The sequence below is a fragment of the Pogona vitticeps genome, chromosome 1, assembly GCF_051106095.1.
Source record: "Pogona vitticeps strain Pit_001003342236 chromosome 1, PviZW2.1, whole genome shotgun sequence".
In the NCBI taxonomy this organism is placed as follows: domain Eukaryota; kingdom Metazoa; phylum Chordata; class Lepidosauria; order Squamata; family Agamidae; genus Pogona; species Pogona vitticeps.
Window position 1 is genome coordinate 234,645,838 of NC_135783.1, and position 12,435 is coordinate 234,658,272.

Here is a 12,435-nt window from a genome sequence, read left to right on the forward strand (position 1 = left end):
TATGACAGTGGAACCAATTATCTCGAGAGATGGTGAGTGCTCCAACACTGGAGGCATGAAATAGAAATTTAGACAACCACCTGGCAGATATCCTTTGATTTGTATTCCTGCACTGAGCAGGGGGTTGGACTTGATGGCCTTATAGACCCCTTCCAGCTTCATGATTCTATGATTCTATGACTAGATAGGCTTTTAGTTGGCTCCAACAGAGCTCTCCTTCCTTGCTCTTGTGCTGCTGAAGGTCTTTAGTGTGAGAATGTGTTCCTCAGGGGGATTTTCTCTTTGTTGTGAGAGATACTTGACAGAGTCAGTGAGGAAAGGGAAGTGCTCACACTTGCAGTGAGGAACTGAACTTTTCATTTCCAGGAGCTCTTTCCTAGGACTCTAGCCTCCCAGATGGATGTGTAGATCTAGGTATCCTTCCCCCCCCCCTTCAGTCTGATTAAGTGGGATGCAGTCTATAGAAGCTTGTGCCAACTAAATGTGTTTGACCTACACAACTCGATTGCTCCTGCTTGCTTTCTTTGGAAAACTCAAAAATGTTCGTATTTATTAGATTTACCAGAACTTAGCAATTCTCTCTAGCTTTCACTAAAAAACAGATGCAGAGCAGTAAGAAATGATTTTCTATTCTTACAATTTTGAAGGTTGTTGTGTTATTGTATGTCTTGGAATATTTTATCTTCTATCTATATGACACGAATTTCACAGATTTTTCAAAAATGAAAAAACCTCACTGTCAAACCAAACTGGTACAACTGTTGTACCATGGAGAGGATCATGTTATACCTGCCTGTTTTTCCTCTTCACACCTGGGAATAAAGTATGGCAGACTTAGGAGATGGGAGTTTGACAGGAGTAGGCGTGATGGTGAATAGAGTGTTGTACTGAGAGTATGAAGACTAGGGTTCAAATCCCCCACTCAGCCATGAAAACTCACTGGGAGCTGGCACTGGTAAAACCACTCCTTAAAGAGCTCACATACCTAGAAAACTCTCTTAAGGTCCCTGTATGTCATATGCGACTTGAAGGCACATAACAACACTCTTGCCACAGTGAATTTAAAAACCCTGCTAGAACTGATTGAGGATTCATCATTCCTCATTTGAAGCAATACGTATGTATGCCTCATTTTCAGCCTCTCACTTTCATCATTGTCTTCAAAACTATCTCCCATCTGGCTGGTTGAAGCCACACTTTCAATGTTTATTTGTAGTTCAGTAGTTCTGGTGCCAAGTATTTATATGGTGTTGTGAATTAAATGGTGTTATTAAATGGTGTTGTGAATCTGTCCTTTGATTGAGCACAGAAGTCTTGGCTCCAGTTACTGATACTGTTCCGGACCCAATCAGTTTTCCCAAACTGGAAGGGGACTGCTGGAAAGTACTGGTTTCACTTTCTCCCATCATTTTGTCATTTTGGTTCACCCTTATAGCCCTTGGAGAATCTTGTGGGCATAAGATTGGCCTTGGTAGCCAGATAGGTGGTATAGAAATTGAACGAACAAATGAACGAACGAACAAACGAACGAACGAACAGACAAACGCACACACACACACACACACACACAAACAAATGGGAATAGTTTAATAGAATGCTCATTCTTGCAGGAGACATGGGTGCAGTCTTAAAAGTACGTAATAGCTACAATTCAGCTAGAGCACAAATTTGCACAGCACGTTTATTGTTTGGTTTGGTGTTTATGGATTGGCAGTAATGGTGAAAGGGGAAGAAGTGTACCTGAGACAAAGGAACCACAACAGTGTGGTGGATGACATTCTTGGAATGGGAGTTATAACCCTAAAACACAAAACTACACACCTGTACTTGGACTGCAGGACCCCAGTTCATTTCCTGATATCTCTGAGTAGTCTGAGGAAAGACTTGTTTAAGTGCTACTACTGTCTCTTAGTGCACACTTCTTTACTGTAGCGAGTCCTGGACCCTCTGTGCATGGCAGCAGAGGAAGCTGAACACCTTCCATATGCGTTGTCTCCGACGCATTTTTGGTATCACCTGGCAGGACAAAGTTCCAAATAGAGTAGCCCTAGAACGAGCTGGAATTTTTAGCATGTATATATTACTGAAACAGCACCGTCTACGTTGGCTTGGGCATGTCGTGAGATTGGCTGATGGTCGGATTCCAAAAGTATGGAGAATTAGTGCAGGGAAATCGCCCCAGAGGGAGTCCACAGCTGCGATACAAGGACATCTGCAAGCGGGATCTGAAAGCCTTAGAAATGGACCTCAACAGATGGGAAATCTTGACGTCTGAGCGTTCAGCCTGGAGGCAGGCGGTGCATCATGGCCTCTCCCAATTTGAAGAGGCACTTGTACAGCAGGCCGAGGCAAAGAGGCAGTCCCGAAACAAGCAAAACCAGGGAGCTGGACATGGGACAGATTGTATTTGTCTTCAATGTGGAAGAGATGGTCACTCTCAAATTGGTCTTCTCAGCCACACTAGATGCTGTTCCAAGACCTCCATACAGAGCACGCTACCATAGTCTCTCAAGACTGAAGAATGCCTAGTATTTGTCTCTTAGTTTAATACTAAGCTGGATGAAGCAGTGGTCTGACTCAGTGACTGAAATCCTATTGCACAGCTCCAGTTGCACAATGGGAATGAGGTCATTGTCAGTGACACATTGCTACTGATAAAAGACTTTTTTTTTCAATTTTGGGTTGCACAAAGTTGGCATGCAATGCGAAGAAGTCGTATACATTCCAAAATTGAAAAAAGGACATATTTGATCAGTGGCAGTTGGCCTCTGACAATGATGTCATTCTGGTTGCGCAGGTGGAACCTGCCCAACAGGATTTCTGTCACTAAAAGTTAGCCTATATGGCAGCCCCATTTATGCATCCCGTGTGTGTGCACTAGAATCAGTGTGCATCAATTAAGGGCATAAGAACATGAGACAACTATTGTTGGTTCAGATCAAAGGCCTATCCAATCTCTTTGCAGAATGAGATGCGCCTGAGGAGTCCGTCAGGGCATCACTCCTCTCATGGCAACCAGTATGCAGAAAAATAGTGCCTCTGATACTGGAGACAAGAAGTCGCCTTCATGACAAGTATCCATTGACTGGCCTCATTCTCCCCATCTGAGAGGTGGCAAGGAAAAGTTCAAAAACAACTTCTGAAAGTCTTGCCAGCATCTGCCTAGAAGGCAAGACGGAGGACAGAAAGAAAAGGGACATCCCAGATAAAGAGAGAGAAGTGGTACATATACAGCTAGAGCCCAAGCAGTCAGGCTCAGCTTCATTTCTTGAGGACTTTTGCCTGGTCTTGTTTGTTTTATGCTACTTTTATGGCAAGATATTTAAACTGGCAGTTTGCACATTTACATGAAGCATAAATCTTGGTAGGAGAAATTACACTTACAAGGGACAGGTTTGTTTTGGTAGGCCATTTTTACTTACACGTTAAATAGCTGTCAGCAAGAGGCCTCGGTTGGTCATAAATTGCCATCCCTACAATACAGAAGGTTTGGCTGATTTACAACACAGCCTGTCTTCCAAATGGAACAAACGGCTCTGCAAGAACAGGTGCTGTTGAGGTAGGACAGGACAAGGGGGTACCAGCAGGACTACTCATGGCTGGAGTACAAGGAGGCCCCAAAGTTTAGGGCCTTTCGTTTTGACACATATGCTGTCATAGTTTAGGTTTAAATAGGAAACCACGGATGAATGAGAGACATTCATTAATTTCAGTTAAGAAGCAGCTTTTAGCCATGAAGTTGACTAATTCCCGGGGTCATCCCACAACTCCTATTTGCCAAGCATCTTACTTTACCCCATGGATCGAGATAGTGTGGCCTTCTGCAGTTGCTGCACTGTATTTTCCATGATTATTCACCAGTGGCTGTATTGGCTCGTGCTAGTGGGAACTACAGCGCATTGATCACGGGAAGGACACAGGTTCTGAACTCTGTTATGACCAAATGTGTTACTAACCAAGTCTAAAATATGAAGTATGTCCCCTTTGGTAAGCAGCCATAGCTCAGTTGTTGACCCCTGAATCATATGCAGAAAGACCTCGGTATAGTTAAGAGATGCCAATTTTGGCAGAGCTTTCTGCTTGAGTTTAGCAAGCCACTGCCAGACAGAATATGGAATGAATACCAGATTGTTTCCAGCAATGGTTTTTATAAACAGCACCCTTCCCATTAGCTTAGAAGGTTTTGCCACTAATGTGTTGTATTTAGGGCTGGGGGAATGTCTGTTAAGTTTTGTTTTCTCTCGTATTTGATTTCCTCAGAACTTCAGGATCTTCCCATTCTTCTGACTATGTGCCTTTTTATAAGCTATTCAAAATGAATTGGAGTAAGATTCTTCACCCATTTGCACTGGCCAAATTCAATAAAGACAGCTGTTCCCAGTATGCAGGACTGTGTGGTACCAGCCCTGCCTTATAGAAATAAAAAAAAAGGGAGGGAAAGAAAAAGGAAAAAGCAAGGAGGAAGACAGAGATTGAATAAGAACAAACAAGAGTAAACAGCAATGATTTCTGCTGTGACTGAATAAGAACAAACAATAGGAAATAGCAATTATGAAAAAGAAATTACTTTTTTAATGTACAAAACATTTATATACAGTTCAACATGTGACTGCCATCCATATGATAATAGAAAACAGCTAAAAAGGTCCTGAAGATATAAAGTCAGAACAATTCAGCTACAGTACTCTTATTAATAATGAATGCTTTTTTTCTATACAGAATATATACAGAGCCAGTATTGCCGTTATGATACCAGTACAGCAAATAAAGGAAGACCACCATTGTAAAGCTGAAGAAAATCATGGTCAAGTAGATTCACTTCTCCCTTTTGCAATTGACAGACTATATCCTCGCCATCAAGCAATGTTCTGATCAATTTAACTCATGGGATGTCCAAAACATCGGCTTGGCACCCTACTATTCTAACTCTGTGCCACGAGGACTGAAGTTCATAGATCACGACTCACACAACCAAGCCACTCTAAGAGTTCACAGTTACTGCTTGAGGAATCGTAGCCCTGAAAGGACCGTAAAAATTCCTAAGAAGGACAATTGTGCCAATAGAGGATGGGAACCCAGTTCACTTCAGCAACTTTTATTCACAAGTCATGGCTTTTTCATATTCTTGCCCTGCCTGAAGCTGAGTAAGGCCAGGATGTATTGCAGTGCACAGAAGACCCTACTTACTTTAGACTCACCTTATCCCCCAAATTATGGGTCTCACATCCTCCTTTGCAAGTGAGAAAATCATACCATGTATTAAATTTCTACACTGATTTCAAAGGAATTTCTAATCGTGTCCGATTTTCATGTCAATTTTAGACCTAATTGAAGTCATTACCGAATTTGTCTTGCCATTTTTAAATAGTGTGAATCCTTCTTACAGGATGCAGGCATGTAAGTTCATAGGAACTGGTAACAGATATAAAACAGATGCAGAAATTGGCCCCCTGAAAGCTGTTTGACATGAAGATCAAATCCTTCCCTGTGGCAACAGATACCAAAACTAGGACAAGCATTACTTGGAGATTGGATACCATTTACCTATAATCAGCTGTTCCATGTATTGACGAAGTTGTATTGCCTAATACATTTTTGTTTGTTTTTCTATTCCTCTCGTGATGTAAGACTAGTGAGCTCCTTAGCTATTCTTCTCTCTTGGAAGTCACTTTTGGTGTCCTGTGCTCCCTCTGGGACGATATGCATAGCTTCACACAAGCTTCATTGAGTAAGCAAACAAGTCACATAGAGGCATCATTCATAGGATTCCCTTGCTCAATGTGGAGGCTAAACACATGGGTATGAGTTGTGTGACCAATATAGTCCTCAACTGGACCATCATAATCATCTTGGTTGCATGTCAAGTCTTACATGATAGCCCTGGTTTATATAAGTGTCACCTATAGATGATCTTGTCTGTGCTGTGAAGGTGTGAGGACACCTGTGTGATACTGACAAGGACTGCATGGGATGGTTTAATATATTGACTCCTATTTTGCATGCTGATCAAAACAATGAGTAAAGAGAACATGGATCCACATTTTCTTAACATATAAACATTTTAACATTTCTTAAATTTTTAATGCTTTTTCCTCAAACAGTGGGACTATGTTACCATGATCACAGTATGCACGTACATAAAACAGAGATATTACTGCATGTTATGCTTTCACATCTGTGCTTTACCTTTTACAACTGTGCTACAGGAAAAATGTATGTAATAAGAGGCAGAGGTACCTCCAGCATCACTGAAGGGCAAGGACACTTGTCTAATGGGACATTCTCTTCTCTTCTCGTGCCCTCCATTTTCTTTGAGGGGCTCCTCATCCTTCTGCAACTGATTTAGGGCATGAAGGGCTGCAGAGACGAGGGGGCAAATCTGTTGTTGTGGTGATGGTAGTAGAACATTGGCAGAGTCCATTAGGCATAACTCTTAGAATCTGGTAGATGGGTGCAGAAGTACTTGCTGTGGGATGGCAATGATTTGGGTTTGAGCAGATTAATTCATCCAATGTCGTCAGCTCCTTTAAGTACCCACACCAGTTTCTGTGCTGGACTTCTGAAGTTTCCCTCATATCAGACCCCTGCTGCAAATTTCAGGAGCAACGCTTTCAACAATCGTTTCCTGGATTGGGATCTTGGACGTTAAATAACATTTGCCTGTTTTCCTAATTTTCAGCAGCACTGCATGTTTGAAAAAGGACTGGAAAATAAACCTTAGTTACTGAAAGGCGTAAAAAACTAAGCAAATATTGTTTTGCATGGATTGCTTAATATAATTGTGTCATGGAAATACTTTTCACTGAATGAAGTGGACTCTGCTTTATGCTTGAGGCCCTCAATTGCTACAACAGGGAGATGACTCTGCATCTTGCGGTTGGCATTGTGGAGACAGCTCTTTGATAATACTTGGGAAGAGGACGCTTCTTAGTGGGCAAGAATACTCACAACCATTTAATTGCACAATGGCAATAAAGCTTGCAAAGAAGAACAAAGCCATTTGCTCTTGTGAGGCAGGATGGATGTGCCCATTGCACTAATCTTTATTGTTCTTTAAAAAAAAAGCTGTTTACTTCTCTGCTGCCTCTTCTCCAAGATACTCGAAGTACTGTTTCAGTCTTACAACAACCTTTCAATGAAGGATGAGGCCCGGAAATATAGTGACCTCCCAAGATCACAAAGAAACCTGGACATGCACAACATGAGCATCACTCAGGGCTAAGCAGTCTCATGGAGCTTACAACAAATTTTGTGAATTTGATAATGAAAAGGTGCACAAAATTTCTGTGCCATTACTTCTGAAAGCTCTTAGTTTAACAAGCTCTGACGTTGCCTCTCTCTACTTTCAGCTCCAGCATGACGTTAATTGAAACTAAGAGTATTCTGCATTCTTTAAAGCATGATTCAATGCCATGCAGAGCAGCAACCTTTCTCCTACGAGACATATTTCTAAATTAGTGGCATTTTCTAACCTCCACTACATTCTCCATGATATAAACCACCTTGTAAAAATACCCTCTGATAAAACAACCAGGGCATTAATCTTTCACATCAACGTGTCCCTCTCAAATATCTTTTTTAGCAATTCTGCAATGCCTGATATAAATGCCCCTTTATTTTATACATGCTCCTGGCGATACACTTTATTTGACATTAATGGACAAGAGATGCCTTGACGATTCAACGACTAACACACAGTAAGGCACTTCACTGCAAAACTGTTCTAAAGTTGATGCTTCTCAGCTAAGCTGCAAGGTACACAGAGCAACACTGGCTGTATAAACAATGCTGTGTGTATGCGTGCATGAGAGTGTGTGCGTGTGGTGCACATCTGGTCATAAAATGAGGCATTAAGTGTTAAGCACCCACAGTATGGCTTTTGCGTTTGGGGTGAGGCAAGAAATTGCATTTTTTCTGCAACAACCAAGGAAAAACCAAAAGGTCATAGCAAAGCATGCTGTTTACAAGGCAGAGCTTCATTTGAAACAGTGGGTTTCAATATTATAACACTTGTATGTCTTGTACTCCAGATTTGGCAAAGTCTCATTTACTTCAGAGGTTGCATGGTTCTGAAACAATGAGATACAAACAAGGATAACGAATAAGGGAAGCAGTGGTGGTGGGCATCTTTAAAAAAACATAATAATGCCAAATGCGGCTTATCTTTTACAGAGACACTTACGAGAGGTATGTTCCAGAATGAGGATGGAGAGCTCTGAAGAACAAGCACAAAATAACACTAGCGGTGCATTCTTTCAGTGCTTCTTCTTCTTCTTCTTGTTCTTTTTACAGTTTATACAAGTTTGTACAGAAACATTTTTCCTTATTTGGAATCCCTTTAATGTATTTAATACTTGCAAAGAGAGAGAGAGAGAGAGAGAGAGAGAGAGAGAGAGAGAGAGAGAGAGTCTACCCTATGGATTTTTTTAAAAAGCACATTCATAAAATTGCTTAGCATGTAATCTCTTGGATACATCTAGTCAGTTGTGCTTTAAGCATTAAGACATCATGTTAAGAAATTTACTCTCTTCTGCCAGGGTGGTCAACATGGATCTCATGTCTCCTATTGCCATATTACTAATTCCAGCGGGTATAGATGGCAGGGTCAGAGAGTTTCGGGGAGTGGTAAGGCGAGAGGAGGTCTGGGAGAGATTCTGTAGGATGCTCGGGCTCAGGGTCCCTGACATGAGACTTGAATGGTCACCATCATCCATGATGGCATCGAAATCTATCTGAGGAGGCTCCAGGATGTGAGAGTCCACAGTGCTAGACACTTGATTAGCTCCAGGAGAGGGCACACCAACTGGCTTGATGTTCAGCGCACACTGCTGCTGCTGCTGCCTTACTGCACAGTCTGCATGGTTATTAACATTCCCATTTTGTTCATACATGTGTATTTGACCATAATAGTGCATCAAATGGTTTCCCCTCATACTACTGTGACATTGTTGTGGCTGTGATAATGCTATGCCACCTGTTTTCATGGAGGTGGATCCTGCTGTTTCCTGCCCTGGGTTCACAACGTTAGTTGCTTGAGTTGTTCTCATGTAACCCAGCTGTTGTGTAGCACGTATTCCTCGGTATCTGTTTGCTGGACTGGGATTAGGTGGAGGATGGGGTTGTACTGCACCAGAAGTGAAACTCTGCTCAACTGTACTTATCATTTCCTGTTGTGGCCCAAAGTTCGGTGGGTTTGACAGCTGAGGGAAGATCTCTTGTGTCATAGAGAAGTTCACGTGTCTTGACTGTGAAGAGAAGTCCTGCTGATGCCCTGGTTCTTGCATCCCCTGATTGTGCATGATGCATTCTCTGTTATTGTTGACTATTGCAACTGGATCAGCCATTGTATCTAATGCCTGTACATGGACATGAGACGCAGGCTTCACCATCACGTTATTACATGAAGGAGAAAGCTGGTTGAGCTCACTGCCCATTGTATCTGGGCTCAGCATCTGGTGAACCTGATTGTATACCTCGTGTGAGTTCAAATCCAGATTGTTACTAGGACCTGGATTCCCCTGCTGCTGCCTTAAGTGCATGCAATTTAACCTCTGCCCATCCATACTTATATTCTTCTGCACAAACTGCTGTTGAGCCACATTCATGTTGTTTTGACCCATTTGCATCTGTGGAAGGCTGAAATTCTGATACTGGCCAAAGTTCTGTTTCTGATGGACTACAGCTAAATTTCGTTGAGGGAATTGTTGCTTTGCTTGATCCAAGGACACATCAACTGTGCCCGAGCTAACTTCATTCCACTGGACTGGCATGTTGTTTTTGCTCAATTCAGAGTTAGCTTCAAAGTTCATTTGGTATCCGCCTATGCTGGGAGCTTGGTGATTCACACTCACATCTGGAACTGCCATTCTGCGTTGGCTTAGAGTGTTGTTATGTTGCACTTTTCCATTCACTTGGAAGCTCGGCATCTCATTGCCATACCCTGCAGACGAGTTATCTGCAGCCATCCCACTGTTCTGTGATCTGATATACTGCACAACATCATCAGGTAGCACAATATCATCATCTCCAACACAACCATCTGTCTCACCAGACATGGCTTCCATAACAATATTTTCAGTAATACTTGGAGGTCGTGGAGAATATGCATGCCTGGGGAGGCTTCCATCGGCACGTGAAAAGTTTGGAAGGCTGAAGTTCCTCCTGTCTGCAGAAGGGTGAAGGGGGTTCATGGTGTTGGTGCTGTTGAAACGATGGACTCTAGGGAGGGAAGCTGGGTCTCCACCAGGTCTCCTCACTGGATCACTTGCACGCCTTGTGCTATTTCCTTGCACTTCATGAGCAAATGTGGGTGGTGTCCCATAGCCATATGCATTACTATCACTACAGCGTCTTGGCCCAGGAGGGAGGCGGAATGAAGGCAAAACAGGCTCTGTTCCATCAAGGAGAGAGATCTTATTCTTTAGAGTCATTCTGTCCAGGTTTGGCAGTGGTGTCGGTGGAGGGCCACCAGTGGCAGCAGCATACTTGGCTTTCAGCCTGTACTGTTGAGCTGGCGTCAGGTTCAGAAGCCCTGGGATCCCACTACATTGGCTGGCATCACTTGATCTGCGAGAGGCATCTGTGGAAATAGGGTCATAGGAGTCAGCAGAGCTTGTGTTGTTTGGGCGGTTTCCAAATGGTGAAGCTTCACTAGAACGACGGCTAGAGAAGTACGGGGATATCCCTGATGACCTGCGGCTAACCGTATAGGCAGAGCTGATGGTGCTGGTTGAGCTGTCACGGCGCTCAGCTAGCTGGTTCAGGGTTGTCACCTCATTGATGGACAGCTCTGCTATCCTTGGGTTAGGTAGTGCCGTGGAGGCACCTCCCATGTTGTCCAGCAGACAGCCTGAATTAGAAAAGAAAAAGAAAAGACTTGGTCAGTGATAGCAGAAGAAGCACCATTGCTTGTACTTTGCTTATTAGTTGAATGCACTCTCCTAGCATCCCAAATATGTGTGTGGTATGTATACTGTACATCTTTCACGTACAATGAAACAAGCAACATGTGGACCTTGGGCTGCAGTTTTTACAGTACATACCATTGCATTAAAAAAAGTATTAAATGTACAAATTGACCTTTTTGACTACATCTCTCACCTTTTAGCCTCACAGCCTTGGGAGTGTTGCCCAAGGCCTTCAGGAAATTCCGAAAACCGTCTGTTGGCCCCACTGAGATCACTCATTCGGAGGTACAGTATTTTCAGGTTATTAAGACGAGGGCTTTATAGAGGCTGTGGCCAACAAAAGTTGGGAAAAAGTGAAGCTGCTATGACAGAGCCATTGTTTCCTATGGTTGTGTAAATTCGTATCTTTTGTTCCATTGTTCAATTACATCAAGTACGTTTTGCAGGTTTGTTGGGTCTTAAAGACATGCACCAAAGCTGTTTGATGAGAGACAGTGAATAGGACAAACGAATGCACCATGGATAAAGATGGCTCTATCATTCTGTTCTCAGTTCTTCATCTGTTTTCAGCCAAGGAAGAGGTCAATGAAAAACGACTGCTATGGAATTCCCCATTTAATGAGCACAAGGAACCAGTTGAGGAATAATTTCTTAGGTCTGGATTAGATCACAGTGAAAACTATGTTGGCCACAGTGATTTGCTGAAATAAGTACAATTCATCAGTTGTGAAAAACGATATTGAAGATATAGAGAGATGAGCCAATTTCTTCACAAAGCTTAGGTACAACTGGACTTCATCTCAGTATTTGGAAGAGTTTAATTTGAATATCTGCAGCCTCTGTCTATAGCCCATCTCAAGACTTTTGCTGGATGTAAACTCCATCTTTTGATCGTCACACACATTTCTCCTTTGCATTTGTACCTCTTGCTGTGAGGAGCATTTCTGGAGAACTCAGGAGGTTGCACCGTATTTGGTGACTTTCCAGTTGTCGTAAATGAAGGGAATTACCTTAACAGAGAGCTGAACATTTTCTTTCAGTCACCGCAATCACTGTTACTTTTTCTTTGCAGAGATGATTACAATACAGTTGGTTATTATGGTTAGTTACTCCACTGTATGTTGCCCATCATATATAATTCACAGCTCATTCCAATAGGCTGCTATTCTTTTGGACCTCCCACATCCAGTCTTGACTCATCAGGGATTCCACAACTTGGTGAGCAACAGATAATGCCTAAGGAGATTTCTTAATTTATGGCAATTTGCTTTAGAAAGTAACACCTTTTGTGTAACTGTGCAACAGGATTTGGGCCACAAAAGGATTACTATACTATTCCTACACTGAAACAAATGTCCCGACTGATCATTCAGATTGCCCTCTGAGCCTGAGGGTTAAAAGAATAGGTTGAAAAACCGACAGAGGTAGGAGATTTATTTAGAAATGGAAAGGGCATTCTGTCTACAGAGCTAGATCTAAATAGCCAGCTTCCTTAATTTATGCTCATATTCAATCGGAATAAAATTTG

General features: G+C 42.4%; 1 protein-coding gene across 2 annotated transcripts in view; it reads right to left on the reverse strand.

Moving 5' to 3' along the window:
- Nucleotides 1-4,549: 4,549 nt before the first annotated feature.
- GLI2 (GLI family zinc finger 2) overlaps nucleotides 4,550-12,435 on the reverse strand; it is a 284,491-nt gene continuing 276,605 nt past the window's right edge. For both annotated transcript variants that reach the window (XM_072985243.2, XM_078377808.1), the window contains one exon: nucleotides 4,550-10,849. In XM_072985243.2, coding sequence (XP_072841344.2) covers nucleotides 8,499-10,849 — 2,351 coding nt within the window. In that variant the 3' untranslated portion in view covers nucleotides 4,550-8,498. The remainder of the gene's footprint in view (nucleotides 10,850-12,435) is intronic.